Source organism: Elephas maximus, chromosome 1, assembly GCF_024166365.1.
Source record: "Elephas maximus indicus isolate mEleMax1 chromosome 1, mEleMax1 primary haplotype, whole genome shotgun sequence".
NCBI classification, from domain to species: Eukaryota; Metazoa; Chordata; class Mammalia; order Proboscidea; family Elephantidae; genus Elephas; species Elephas maximus.
The window spans coordinates 132,042,083-132,058,277 of record NC_064819.1 but is presented as its reverse complement, the minus strand read 5'-3'; the positions used below and the strand labels follow the sequence as shown (position 1 = coordinate 132,058,277).

General features: G+C 32.9%; 1 protein-coding gene across 8 annotated transcripts in view; it reads right to left on the bottom strand.

Annotated features, from left to right (window-relative positions):
• ADGRB3 (adhesion G protein-coupled receptor B3) overlaps window positions 1-16,195 on the bottom strand; it is a 792,372-nt gene that overhangs the window by 469,383 nt on the left and 306,794 nt on the right. For 7 of the 8 annotated variants that reach the window (XM_049895042.1, XM_049895022.1, XM_049895052.1 and 4 more), the window contains one exon: window positions 3,881-3,991. In XM_049895042.1, the coding sequence (XP_049750999.1) occupies window positions 3,881-3,991 (111 nt within the window). Of the gene's footprint in view, window positions 1-2,749; window positions 2,914-3,880; window positions 3,992-16,195 lie in introns of those variants that run through there. The other variant, XM_049895084.1, reaches the window with a different exon arrangement.

Genomic DNA, 16,195 nt, shown 5'->3' with positions numbered 1-16,195 from the left:
CCAAAATGCTGGCCTACCTACCAAAATGATCTTGTTATAGCTCAAATACTACAATCGTGAGTGACATTTCCACTGATTACTTAATATTTCCATGCTGCCACTTCCTTATTCCTACAAAAGTGTGAAGACTATTCTAGTTGAGCACATTAGGTCATTGTGAGAAACAGCTAATATACTTTTTAAGAAAGATATTTAAAATAATTTTAACAACATTGAAAAATAAAGTCTAATGCAAAGTGTACTATTTTAAATGTATGTACCTTGGGAGATGGCATAAACTAATCTGGTACCTTAACTCATAACTGAGAAAGCATATTAAAGATCATGTAGAAGGCTTCAGTACCTAAGGCACTATTAAGGCTCTTATCCTGGCACAAAAAAAAAAAAAAAGGAAAGCAAAGGTAAATCACTGTAATTAAAGTCAGAAGACCTGGGCTTGATGGAAACCTACTGAATATTAGCTCTGTGACCTTGGGAAAATCACTTCTCATTTCTCTGAAATACTTCAATAAAATGAGTAATACATCTATCTACCTCAAATTCTATTCACGAGAATTAAATAATGTACGAGAGTGCTTTTTAAATTATAAACAAATTACTAATATAAGATTTTGCTAGTTTGTTAAAATCATGAAATTAGAAACATACCTTTAATTTTATTTTTCCACTTTAGATAACATGCTACACATTCCCAGTGTAGACTGTTTTCTCCACTGTAACAAAAGACTAGTTTTCTAAACATGTTTATAAAATCATTTACTGACTATGATGATTAAAAAAACTTACTAAATATAATGAAGGTGTCTTATACCATCTTATTGGAATTTAACTTAGATGTGTCTACATCTATATCTGGAGCCCTGGTGGTGCAATGGTTAATAATTTGGCTGTTAACCGAAAGGTTGGCAGTTTGAATCCACCTGCTCCTCCTTGGAAACCCTAGGCTGTTCTACTCTGTCTGATAGGGTCCCTATGAGTTGAAATCAACTCCACAGTATATGGGTATATCTATGTCTATTAGTTTATTGTATTTCTCTTGACCATAAATGCAGTTTGTGTCCTAGGTTATAGAACAGAGGCTATTTATAGTCAAGCTACTTTACCTCAATTATTGGACTGACCATATCATAATCAAGTTATTTTGATAAAGCATGCTCCTTTATCAGATATTATTTTCTCTCTTTTTTTTTTTTTAATTTTCAGTCACTTTATAGAAAAATCCCTTTTTTTTTTTTTTTTTATCATATTGATTGAAGAGACCTGGGTACTTCTTTTTTTTTTTTTTCTGGGTCCTTAAATTATAAAGTCTGATAGTTTTTGCTTTGTTTTTCTTCATTTCTAATGTAAAAAAATAGTTTTATCATCTAATTTTACCTCTATTGCATTATACTTTGCTCTGAAATTCAACTTAGCAAATGTTTATGCTTGTTTATACCTAACACCCATTCTTTATTGCTTTGAAAGAGCAGTACAAAAAAAAAGTTTTATAAATAAAACTTAATTTTTGTAAAATTTTGTGTGACCCCAGAATTTATTCAGACTATCTGAACACCTAAACAAAGTATAGTCTCAAAAAATATTAAAGCAAAAAACTTCCCTTTTTATCTGTATAACTGCCTAGTGTCTCCCTTAATTAACTACCCTTATTATTCTTAAAATTATGGATTTTAAACTATTCGAAACAATGCAGTTTTCTGGTCTTATGTCAATATTGCAGCAATTTAATTTAAAAATAAGGATTATACTTGTATTTTTATTTGCTTATATTAGCTTTGGTTTAAAATGAAATAGCAAATACTTATTATTTATTATTTATCAATTGACGCATCCAATCAAGATTTTCAAAACTTTAATTCTGACATTCATTGTCTTTTCTGAATTATTGTTAACAATATGGGGAAATGGTTTTGAAGTTCCTCATGGCTCTATTTAATAAATACTTTATCTATTTTACCAAATCATACATTACTGTATCTATCAGGTACAAAACAATGCCTTGAAAAGAGTGGAAAAAGAGAAATTAATAATTTCTCAATAAGAAAGCACATATTCCTTGTGATTTAAACCTGCAAAAGGGTTCTGGCTGAAAATTGTGTTTGTGAATTTTCTTGTTTTTTTTTTTTTTTTACGTAACAGACAAATCCAAAAATTAAATTCCTATAAAAATTCCTGGCCAAATTGTGAAATATTTATGTATAATCTAATTTCACGTTTTTGGAAAGCTAAAACTATGGCTCTCCATTTTATTCCCACCCAACCCTAACATATAGAAACTGCAGTTAACCAATGCCTGCCACCTGTTTCGCACAATGAAAGGGAGGGCACCTTCTCTATTCTTGTAGAAATACTGCAAAGTGATGGTGCCTAAGGGAGGCTGAATAGTCAGTCCATACTCTACACTCCTATTCAGAGTCAAACATCCCCTAATCCCTGGCCAGTGATTGAGATTTTTGCTACCTGTTAAGGAGAAAAGTACATTTAGAAATCTTGGAAATTTGCCTGATCCTGGTAATGCACTCTTGGACTTGTTCAAGCAAATAGTAAAAAATTATAAATCATTTTTCCTTAAATAAGAAGGTGAAACAAAAGCAATCCAGATAAACAATTTTTTCTGGATTTGGCTGCAACATAGACCTTTAAAAAACTAAAAATATGTCCTTATTGTAGAACATTTTCTAAATATCCTTCCTGTTCTGGGAATTCTAACTTTGATCTACTTGCAACTAATGCATTAAAATCTACTACTCACCTGTTACCAAGAACATAATTCCTAAGAGCATTTGCATTTTTAAGTTGTAGATTCAGATCTAGCATTCTGAATAAATATTATCCTAAGAACATTTGAACTGAAGGAAGCAATTCATTCTTCGACGGCATTTCATCAAAATCATTCTGATCATGTACTTGAAACTTCTGTATTAATGGTAAAACAAATCATCTAGATTGCAATGTATAAAACTTTTAAAGACACAGATGAAATGGTTAGTTTTCAATTTCCCAAAATAAAGGTGACAGCTGAAAATGTTCATAACACAGTTTAAACATTCTTTTCCTTTAAAGGTGTGTCACATGCAACGTAAGTAGATGAAATTATAGCCCATTTATTATGATCAGTCAAAAAATTTATTGCATTTCTTTGTTCAAACTCTATAACTAAATGTATGGGCATAAATTGTATAATTCGGAATATATACAGATATATATATTCTGAATGTATAATATATACATATATACACACACATATACACATACATACACATACTGGGGCATTTATAAATAAATAATATATAACTCTAAAATTTTATAAATCAAAAAGTCATTTTTTTGATATTTAATTATTTGGAGTGTATTATAGCTTACAAATAAAGATTGTCAACTTTTTACTATTTAGCTTATATAACAAAGCCCTCTTTTCAACTCAAAAATATTAAATTCTTAAAAAATGTTCAACTAATCTCTATACATTTTAGCAATCAATATTAACATGAAGTATGAAATTTGAAAAATGTTCAAAATACTAAATTTTGTTAAAGTTCATCATCCAAGGTCCTATTTAAGATTCTAATTCTGGAAATAATTTTTTAACTTTCTTTAAAAGTTTAACAATACATTTTAAGCAGTTAATTAACATATAAATAATAATATGTAAATTCTCAATGTCCCACACTGAAAGTAAAATAAGTCCTGCTACATAATTTTTGTGCACTTTTCAATTCACAGCTACTTTATTTATGGACTTTAACTGGTGACCAAAATAAAAATGGCTCAAAAAAATATCAGCTCCAAAAACTGACAAATGTGCAGCAAAAGATTGTGAAAACATGCAGTGGTTTCATTTAAATTAACGACAATAGATAGAAAAATGTAACTAACGTATTACCAGTTTGGGCCATAAATTTAGCAGCATCAGCTTGTTCCTGAGGGACCCTTTTCTCATGAACAGATCGAGGTCGCTGACTTTTAATTGTATGATCTCCCATCATTCCAAATTCTAAAGACAGAATAAAGGTATATGAAAGCTTGTGTGTAGACATTTCTCACAAATTACATTCCTGACTCATGCAATATGTTCCTACATATACCTAGAGTTAATTGATTAAACTCGGCAGCTTCTACATTTGCTAGGCTAGTCTGTTTGGAATATCTTTAGACTCAAGTCAGAAAACCTAAAAACATGAACAAAGTTTCAAGAAACAATATTAACAGTCAATGAAATGACACATTAGGTTTTAAGTCAGCTCAATTAGCAAATACTGTACTCTTTTCTGATAAGGTTTTAAAGCAACACATCAGAAAAAACACAACCACAATGTTAACTATTGTTTTTCAGAAATGGACTCCTGACTAGCTAACAGTTGCTTCTTTGTTGAATACTCATCATTCCACAACTTTTTCAGCACTTTTCTTGAGGAATGGGGAACTCGGTCCCCCAGCTTTCCTGAGTAAAACATTTCACTTGATGGACGAGGTTGCACTTGGTGTTACCAAATGCTCATGAAAAATGGTGGCCATAGTAAACCTCAGTTTCTCATGCCCTGCCCCAAAATAATTCCTCACCCCTTTTCAAACCATAGGTAGGAGCGCATTTTCTCTGATAAAGGTATATTGGGAGACTCCATTTTCTGTTATTTAATCCTTTGATGGTATAACCCAAAAATATAGTTGCCAGTAAATGCAAAAAAAAATCTGGGCTTTACTCAGAGGGAAATGGGGGAGACAAAAAAAAAAAAAAAAAAGGTAATTCGGACAAAGGAAGGCGTTCCATCGAATATATTTTTTAAAAATTCATATGCCTAGAATTCTCCAAAGGTGCAATTCAACTGCACTGTTACTGTCAAAAGATTTTGAAACACCAAAGCCTAATGCATGAAATCATTGCTGGTCTGCCTAGTAGGAGTGGAGATAGAAAAAAGGGATTTCTGAGGGGCCAGACAGGGCAGTGTTTTCTGCTACATCAAGAAAATGACTGGGCCCTTAAGACCAGGTATTTTATGTATTAGAGAAATCCTTAGGTAAAACACACTCTAATGATAGTGTAGACATATCACCTGAAATATTCTATCAGTAATTTGGGAACGGATAATCTTACCAGCTTATTGTTTAGCCTTTTCTCAGCAATTTTTAAATAATAATCTTCTAAATAATATAACTTACTTTTTACAATCAAGCAGTGTGTTTGTAAGCACTAATTCCACCAACTGTTGTCTTTTACGTAGTGAAAAAAAGACTAGCAAGTTTTTGTCCACTCTGGAAAATTCCCGCATAAAAAGTAAAGTATGGCACTTGACAGGCTGACGTGACAGAAATTCCTTCCAGATATTCTATCCTTTGAGAAATTTTAAGAAATCTAAATGTGTGTTTGTTTTTGTCAGCTTAGATAAAATCCAAGATGGAAAATGGAAAATTTCATAAAATATCAGTTGGTTTTATCTTATAAAATCTTTCACTGATTTCCATTATGTAAACACTCTTTCATTCCATCATATACTACCTAAGCCACATTTTCACCATGCTAATAAGCATTTAGAAACCCTGGTGGCATAGTGGTTAAGATCTATGGCTGCTAACCAAAATGTCCACAGTTGGAATCCACCAGGTGCTCCTTGGAAACCCCATGAGGCAATTCTACTTTGTCCTATAGGGTCGCTATGAGTCAGAATTGATTCAATAGTAACAGGTTTGGGTTTTTTTGGTTAATAAGCATTTAATCACATGTCATTTATTGATTTTGGAAATTGGCTGTTTACAAAATTTATATCTAGACTTTTATGCACTATCCAGTTTTTAAAAAATATTACATATAATTAAATTTTTATTGAACTGAAAAAGCAAAATAAATTTAGAAGTGACATTCAATTAATAGTATGCTTCAACTTATCTCCTCTTGAATTTGCAATTTGAATTGTGTGTAAATGTGTGTTGTGTGTATCTATAACTTACGACATTCAAATCAGAGTATATGTTTACATAAATAAGTCGGGGAGCTCTGATGCTCACACTAAGGTATTTTTGACAAAGGATGCCGTCCTCCAAATTAGTTCATACTTACAACTTCTTAGTATATAACTTCAGAACCTGTTCTAGTAGAAGAATAGTATTCCACTCAATGGCAGCATGATAACCTGCAATTTGTCTTCTAAGGAAAAAGGGTTATTTGTAGAGGAAGCTATGATCCTGGCAATTAGGGGTCTGAGTATGCCTGTGGACATTGCTAAATAATTTTTAGATGTGTCATTTTTTTATTTTAGTGATTAGTTAAGTTTAAAAGCAAGTGAAGTACTTATTTTTTAAAAACATTAGAATTTTAGCAACTCATTTCAAATTATTAGCTGGAATGTGATTTATATCTCAAAAATTTGTTTGATACAAATTAAAATTTCAACCTTCTCTACAGCAATCTCCTACTTATCATCAGTAATGAATGTCACATGAGTATTGGTGTTGGTACTTTATCATGGGCCACGGTATTTAAGATATAAAATGCTTCAATAATTTATGAACTTGATTATATACTTCTTATATATTCAAATGTTCTAAATGAAATTGTTGATATTATCTTCAAAATAATTTCTCACAAAAATTATATTTAAAAAGTACACATTCATATAAGACCCTGATAAAACTCAATTCTCTGTAACATAGAAGACAATAATTCATACTTCGTTTTCTCAGGTGAAAAAAATAACACTGTGGTGGTATTTTAAAAAAAATATTCCAGACCTAATAAACCACAATATAAATTTATAAATGAAACATATAAAGTACTATCTGAGTGTCTTAGGTATATGTATGTGCTAAGGGTTTGAAAATAAAAATCTATTTTTTTCAGCATTGTTAAAAATGTTAACATTCAATAACAAATGCTGTGGTTCTAGCCATATCTAATAATGAGATAATTTGAAAATACTTATGTTTTCTTTCAAGATGACATTATCTTCTTCATTTTTAAATTAAATATAGGTCAATTGTATCATTCAAACTTAGAAAAAAAACACAAACTATTACTTTTGCTATTGCTCTCTTCTGCGGTGAATGTGGGTTGAGGTAAAGCTTTAAGCATGTTATGCTCTCTGAATAATGTAAGTTCTCCATGGGTAGTTGATTCATATTCAGTTTAGCAAAGATAATATACTACATTCGTTACAGGAGAAAAATGGCATAGCCAAATAAAAAGATGACCTGCTTCAGTGAAAACAATGAAAACCAAGTTATGAAATCAAATGAAATCCTGTACAGCATAATATTGTATATGTACATATGGTACAGGGCTTAGGAAAATACAGGGTTATTTCCTATTTGTTGAATGTTGGTGATATAACTGAAGTGGTGGGTAAGCAATTAGTTCACGTATAAAACCCAAATGATTGGAGATGACTTTCGTGTTTAGGCACATTTTCTTAGGCCCTCTTTCATTGTGTTTCTTGCTAAAGAGCTCAGGCAGTCAGATACAATCAGAGTTACATGAAAGAAAGATTTCTTATGTCTTTTCTTCTTCCATCCAGGAACATATAAGTGGATCATTAAAAACAAATAGACTTCAAACCTGACTTTTGATAGTCAATTGTCAGTTATGAAGTTTTTGGTTGGAAGTTAAGGGTTATGATCAGGTGAAATTAAAGTCATCAAAAATTAAGACACACACACATATTCATTTATTATTTTACCATAGGTTTATTTGTCAGCGTATCGACAAGCAGAACACCAGATTAGCAGATAACAGTTATACTGCAACAGATCTTCCAATGTGATTACAAACTTCACACTCTTAGCTAACTTTCCATTGCAATTTCCAAGGAGACTATCCTGGTCCAGGCCATTACTGCTTCGCAAGAAACTCTCTCTGTGGTCATACTCAACTACTTTTTGTCACAGAAATGGTCAAGCAGTTGCTTGACCATTCACACCTTTTCCTCCACCTGAAACACCTGCTCTTACAGCCGTGCCTGCAATTCTAATGGCCATTACCTCCATGAACTATTTCATCAACCATTCAGACGTGGCCTCTTCTTTAAGTTCTATTTGATTCTGTGTCAATAATAGACTTCCATTTTAATTATCTGAATAAGTTTCTTATTTTTCCTACTAGATTATAAACTTCTAAGGAAAAGGAAGTATGTCTTATAAAGTATATCTTATAAGTCTTAAAATTACCACCTGCTTTGCGTGTTGCTGGAATTCAATACTTATTTTATTAAAGGAATAAATTTCACATTTAGAGCTGCTCCTCCAGAATGAAACTTTCTTGATGTCTAGAGCCATGCCTCCAATTTGCTTTGTCAACAGATTGATAAAGAAAATAAAATTTTTATTGACTTATTTGAAATTTAGTTATGTACGATGGTCAATATTTTTTCTGTCAGTAAGTTTCATTATCCATAAATACATTATTGAAATAAAACTTCATTTAGGAATTAAAGAAGTGCTCACTGCCCAAAAATAAAGCCTTATTTTTTAACAAATATTCGTTAAGTACTTAATACATATCATATACTAAAGTTATAAAGATGAATAAGAAAAGCTTCCTGATATTCTATAGCTCACAGTCCAAGGAAAACCACTAATTAAATATGGCCTCATCCACAGAAATATGTAAAATGCCTTATTTTAGTAAAAATGTAAGTATGCTACATTTGAGACCCACTTTTTATATTAATTGCCCAAATAATAAAACCAGTTGCTGTCAAGTCAATTCCAACTCATAGCAACTCCATACATTGCAGAACTGACCTGAGCTCCATAGGGTTTTCATGGATGTGACTTTTGGGAGGCAGGTCACCAGGCCTTTCTTCCAAGATGCCTCTGGGTGAGATTTGAACTGTCAACCTTCTGGTCAGAAGCTAAGAATTTAACCGTTTGTGCCACCAAAAGACTCCACAAATAATAGAATAACCTTAATTACAGTAACTTACTAATATGTCTCTAAAGAGAGAATATATATCCTAAAAATTTGAAGTGACATCTCATTTTTGATAACCTACAAGAAAGAATATGAAATGAATGACATGTCAGCAGAAGAAAGATTCCATTATCTGGAGGGATTAAGATAGAGTAGAAAAGTAAATTCTGTTAGGAAGCAACCAGATATTTTCTGAAATAAGATTATTAGATTTAATGCATTTTAGGATCATATTTAAGAATGAATAAAACTTATTGAATTTGTTCATTTATTTTTACATTTACTGGAAACAGAGTTGGCATAACAATTTTGCACGAATGCAATTTTTTTTTCCCGCATAATGTACTCGGGAGGTAGTTAGACAATGAAGGGCAATTCAGAGCATCAGTCATTATGACATCTTTCTGTTTTCCGAGGTTGTGTTTTGATTTTTATATTTTTTTACGTGAGATCAGAATTAAAAATTGCATTCTTTTACTCAGCAAGCATTTGTCAGGTACCTGTACAGCCAGGTGCTTCATGAAAAGATAGAACTGCTGGGCAAAAGAGTCTATATACTCGTAACAACCCCATATGACAGAGTAGAACTTCCATGCACTTATTGCAACTTGGAATTCTACAGTGAGAAATCATTTTTTGAAATTCAAAGGAATTAGTTAAAAAGTTCTACTTTGTATCAGTAATGGACTTTCATTTTACTTAATAGACTATGTGTTTTACCCTTCCTAGTCTTCTAATGGGAAGGAAGTATGTCTTAATGAGTCCTAAAAGCAACTCATTTTCCTAAATAACCAAACAGGCAGAGATTAAATGGGTAGGAGATCACTTCCAAAGAATTTGAAAGTAATAGTTATATAATAAATTGAGAAATATTGTGAGATATTTAAATAAAATATTTAGGAAATTAAAACTAATATTAAGAAATATTTAAATAAATTAAGAAATATTAAGGAATATTGGGAATCAGGAAAATCTATCATTAAAATACAAGTGGTTGATATTCTTTCCCTGAAATTATTTCTTGGTTAGTTAGATACTTGTATAGGGACCAAGTTACTATTTCTTATAACAACCAAGCAGAATCTTGCTTTTCAAAATGCTCCCACAGACATAATTTTATTAGGTGGTTGGCTATGACCCTGTTAAGTAGATGGGTAATTTTATTCCACTTCCACAAACGGGTAAAACATGTAATACTCAAATAGCACACTGCTTATACTGGGTTAGTATGTTTTTGGAAACTCTGGTGGCGTAGTGGTTAAGTGCTATGGCTGCTAACCAAAAGGTCGGCAGTTCAAATCCACCAGGTGCTCCTTGGAAACCCTGTGGGGCAGTTCTACTCTGTCCTGTAGGGTTGCTATGAGTCAGAATTGACTCAACGGCTATGAGTTTTTTTAGTATGTTTTTAGGAGAGTTAAACACATTCAAGAGTTTTTAATCAAGTTGTTAAATTATAAAGTTTATAAAATATTTTATAGTCATGATTATCAAATATAGTTTATATACTTTTAAACACTGATGCTATCTTTTAATTTATCTTTATTCCAATGAAATTTGAAATAATTATAAAAGGTGAATTTTTTTTAGAACTTCTCGAATATGTATTTAGAAATTATTATGCTAAAATATCTTATCTAGGACAATTCTAGGAAATTTGGGGTATAAATCCTTCTGGGAAATGTTAGTAAATTGGACACACTGTTCCATGTGAGAAATCATCAATGCACGTAATCATATAGGAATTATTTGTAATATTTTTTATACATTGTCCAATTGCATTTGATAATCTCATCACTTTTTGAGAGAAATATGGAATTTATATAAACTATCATTTTTTTTATCAGTAATTTGAATGTGCTATCACTTCCCCTACCTGCCTTGACATCTAGATGTTATTTATTCCAGATTGTTATATTTGCCCGTTGTGCTTCAATTATTTAGACTTAACTATTAATTGTATTAGCTTCTTCATTTATCTTCTTTCTTGGTGATACTCTTCATTTTGCTCAAGCATTCCTTGAATAGAAAAAGTGTCTAAAGTTGATTTATTTTGCCTTCACATTTGAATATTAGTTTGTCAGACTTAGAAATTCAGAGTCAACAACTTTTTTTCTCATAGAACTTCAAAGCTTATTTTACAAATAATTCTAGTACCCAGTGCTGCCTTTGAAAAAAATCTGCTTTTCTTTCTAGATTTTTTTTTGACGGGGGGAGGGGGGAAGGATATTTCCTTTTATCCTTGGAGTTCTCAAATTTTGCCAGTATTTATCTAGATACGGATCTTTTTCATTCTGCTTACTTGGTACTCTGTGTTCCATTTCAGTACAATGTTTGGTACTTTAGCTGAGCATATTGAGTATGTTTTTCTCCTAAGCCAAACTTTTTTTCCCTTGGTTTCCTCCATGACTGTTGTAGAGGTTCTGAGTTATCTCACACAGTACTCTGCTTCCATCTCAGCCCCCTACACGTGAGAGTCTTCTCTGGGAAAACTCAGCCCCTGATTTCTTATTATTAAGGGGTGACTGCAAAACATACTATTTTCCATTTCATCCTCTGAGCAATTCTCTTTCTTACTTAGAGAAATCTGTGAAAAGCTTTCTTCACTTCCCACTCACTCAATAATGTCAGGCAATCTGACTTCAACCCTTCTTCCCTAAATGAAACTGCTCTCTTGAAAGCGAGTTTCCTCTTAGAACTGTCATATTCATCTTGATTTCTTCAGCATTTGACACCCTCACACCATCCCCCATCCCACAACCTTTCTTCAAATATTCACCTCCCTTGATTCTCAAAGCTGACAGAATTTTTATTTTCCTTCCCTCTCTTGGCTGCTTTCCTCCCTCCATCATTCACTAAATGTAGGTTTCCCCCATGTTCCACCTCAACATTCTCTCCCTCAGAAATCCCACCAACTTCTACGATTCAGGTACCACTTTTAGGCAAACAACTGTCAGTCTCCCTCTCACTTCTATAGGTCAATCCACGTCTTCCAGATCACCTATGTTACAGTGTCATCTACATATTTTGCTGGCAAACAGCATTTATGAAAGCAAATGAATCGTTTTCCTTAAGAGAGTCATTCCTAGCCAAGAATTTCAAATGTCTTTTAACAAACATCCAGTACCCAAAATAAATACAAAGCAAAAGTATAATTTCAGTAGAGATAATTCTGGAGCCCTGGTGGCTGCAGTGTTTAAGAGCTCAGCTGCTAACTAAAAGATTGGCAGTTTGAATCCACCAGCTGCTCCTTGGAAACCCTAATGGGCAGTTCTACTCTGTCCTATAGGGTCACTACGAGTCAGAATTGACTCAACAGCAACTTTGTTTTTGATAAATAGAGATAATTCAGAAGACTGTCTTTGGTTTATGAAAACATCTTGATGGACCAGTTTGGTTGTATAAAGATAGGATTTAAGGCTTAATCTGGAAAGTGAAAGGCTAAAAATGACAGAAATTATTTTGCATAATAAATGAGTAATAGTTTGAAGTCTACTAAGGCTTCCAGAGAAAGAAGGTGAGGGTTACTGGAAACAAGAGAGAAAGAGGTTGAGGTTTAGAGATTTGGGGGGAGGAATAAAGACAGATGTGTCCACGGAAATAGCTGAAGGATGAAACACTGAGAAATTCTTGTGGAGGAAATATCAGAAGCAATTTTAATAAGTGATATTTAATTATAAATTTATATACTATGATGGGGTGAAATATAATTCCTCTCCACTGAAGCCGACTTTATTTGAAAGCCAACTTACCTTGTCTTAGAAATATTTAAAAGAGAGGATTCAAGAAAAGGGAGGCTGGTTTCATGTTGGAGTTTACAAGGAACAGAATAAAGAGAAAATTCCAGTAAGCAAAATGCAAAATTATTGATAATACAGGTGAAATCCATGGAAGAGTGGATAGGTAGAAATGCATGCAGCTCCTCCTTCAAAGAATCTTCAGGAATATTAGGGGGATATTAAATTTCTAGTTCTGAGTTACGTGGAAGCTCAAGCCAAGTGTCTGTTGACCTAAAAATTACATTAAAGATAGTCTTCAGAAAGCTGCAGAATTTGGGAGAACCTGGACATCACCACCAAAGTTACAATTCATATTTTTATATTGGTCTCTGGAATGGTTCATATCGATAACATCCATTAAGTATGCTCCTCCAGCTAATTTTGTATCTTCTGAGCCATATGGGAACTATTATAGAATAAAATACTCTAGCAAGGAGCCCATCGTGATTTACTCATCATCATGGGACTGGACTGCTACAGGGTTGGTAGCTAAGTGGTCAATGATGGGAGTTAAAGATGGCTTCTCCTGCAAACTAAATCCTTCTCTATTTCAGTTTAGGGTTTTATTCTCCCTTCCCCTCAACATTTACAGGAGATGCTGGATCCGACCACCCTATTATAGTGAACTTTGTCTTCAACACTGAAGTGGGGGGGTGTGACTAAAATTCTGTTTTTCTAAAGGAAAAATGTTTTCCTTTGCATTATAGTTGTTCTTTTTTTAATGTTTTACCTAGTATTTCCCAATTAATTCAATCTTTCTTCAAATCTATATATTATTGTTAGGTGTTAAACTTTTGAATACCCCAGTAAAAAGATAAGGTATTTTAGAGAATAGAATCTAGTAGAGAAGTTAGGACAAATTTAAATAATCCATCTTCTATATAGAAGTATAAGTGTTATAAGTGACATACAAATGGATTTTTTGTACAGTCAGGAACTAAGGATATTTAGCTTAGGAAAAAAAAAAAAAAAAAAAACCCCAGGGAGGAAAGGTAATTGTCTTAGAATAATTGGAAATTCTTTACATGTAGCAGAAGGATTGGACATAAATTAACTATGTCATTTATGAGGAAAGGATCAGGAAAAATGAGTCAAATCTACATTTTGCTCAATGTAAGGACAAGCTTTTTAACAATTTGGGATGCATAAAAAAGAATGGGTGGCCATGTGAAGGACCAAGTTTTTGATCACTGGAAGTGCTCAAGCAGTGATTTTGTGACTATAATGAATATTAGAGGCAATTTCTACATGGAATTATCTCTGATTCCTAGGTTTTGACTGCAATTCACCACCCCCTTACCTCACAGTCTATCAATTTGCTACTGTTGTCATGTCTTCATCTGAATTACGTTCCAAATCAGCCAGTGTCTCATAATTCTCACCACTAGCACTGGTCCAAACACTAGCCTTTATCTCTCGGACTACGGCAATCACCTCCTAATTGGCTCCCCCTCCCCTTTCATTTCTCCTGCTTCTAATACATTTTCTTACAGCAGACACACAGATCCTTTAAAAGCTAAAACAGATAATATAAATCCCCTTCTTAAAAGTTTTTTTTTTTTTTTTTTAATGGCCTCTCAACTCTTAGAATAATATTCAAACTCTTTATCCTGGCTGTCATAAAGAGTCCTGTATAAACTGGCCTCAATCTACACCTCCAAAATCATCTTATATCTTTTTTCCTATTAATTACAACACTCCTGACACACTGGCCTTCCTTTAGTTCCTCAAACATGCTTAAGTTACTTCTTCTTTGCACTAACTGATTCTTCTACATGGAATGCTCTTCTAATCTTTAGATGACTAATTCTTTCTTGTCATTTTTATTTAAGCTAAAATCTCACCTCCATCAAGAGGCCTTCCCTGACCACCAAATAATAAAGTAAATACAGTCATTCTCTAAGACTCTATTTTAATTTTCTGCACATAACACCACTATCTTTGTTTTCTTCATTGTTTGTTTAACAACTGTATCCACCAACCCACTAAAATGTAAGCTTCATAAAAGTAGGAGTCGTCTATATTTTATTCATCACTGAACTATATGCTTTGTAAGTGACTGAAAAGTATTTTTGAAGAAAGGAGAAAGAGAGATATTATTGAACAATATTATCATCTTAATCTTACTGACTGCATTCTGGGTGATTTCTTCAGGTCTATCTTCCAACTCACAAACCTTTCCTTTGATAGTGTCTACATTGGTGTTTAACACCTTTTTAGTTACAATGACTATATGTTTTGTTTTTAGTTCTATTTTTCTAAATCTGAATATTTTTTCTTCCACATTTTTCTATTCTTCCATTATTATTTCTACTCTTTTTTACAAATTTTTTTTAACATATCATTTATAATTTATTCAGTTTTTTTTAACCAAGTTCTTGTTGTGCTCCTTGTGTTGTGTCGTCTGCTGATGCTCCTGTATGACCTTTGTTTTCTCATGTAGGTTTTTAGTTTTATTTCTGCTGACGGTTCATCTTGCGCAGTAATTTTTTTCCTGTGAAATTCCTATAAGGTCTAAGTGTAAAAGTATCCTTCCACAGCAGCAAATTTCTTGACTTTAGATTGCTGCATCACAAAAAGTATAAATTCACACTACACCTGCATAGTATTTGGGTTTTTCTTGGGTGCTTCCTCCCCCTTACCCCTATCCAAGGTGCAAGACAGGAAGCAAGATTCCTCCTTATTATTTTCCATGGCCACTGATTTTTTTTAGTCCTTTTTTAAAAGAAGGGAGAGCTTATTGAGGCTCCAGGCTTTATGTAGGTGGATCACTACTAGTTCCTCAAAACTTCATAGGCTAAGGACAGTCTCCTGTCCACAAAACAGCACCAAGATTCTAATTCTCAGCCATTTAGAGACAAATCTGCTGCAAAAGAATGCTTTGAAGTGTTATAAAGCAAATATGTCATTTTGATGATGGAGATGTATGTGACCCAAGCTATGGTATTTTAATTGCTTCATATGCATGCAAAAGCTGGACAACAAAAAACGAAGACCGAAGAACTGCCACATTCAAGTTGTGGTGTTGGCAAAAATATTAAATATACCATGGACTGCCAGAAGAATGAACAAATCTGTCTTGCAGGAAGTGCAGCCAGAACGTTCCTTAGAAGTCAGGATGGCGAGACTTTGTCTCACCTACTTTGGACATGTTATCAGGAGGGAGCAATTACTGGAGAAAGACGTCATGCTTAGTAAAGCAGAAGTCAGTGAAAAAAAAGGGAGACTCTCAATGAGATGGGTTGACATAGCAGCTGGGCTGCAATAATGAGGTCAAACATAGCAATGACTGTAAGGATGGTACAGGACTGGGCAACATTTCCTTCTGTTATACATCAAGTTGCTAGGAGTCAGAGCTAATTCGATAGCACCTAATAACAACAGCTATGGAAAACACTTAATAAAGTCCCAAGCTTACCCTTAACACTTTGTCTTTTTGTTGTTATGGTCATTATTGTATTTTTTTTTTTTTTTTTTGAATACCTATAAATTTCCCTTTTTTTGAGCTTGGCTTTTTTTTTTT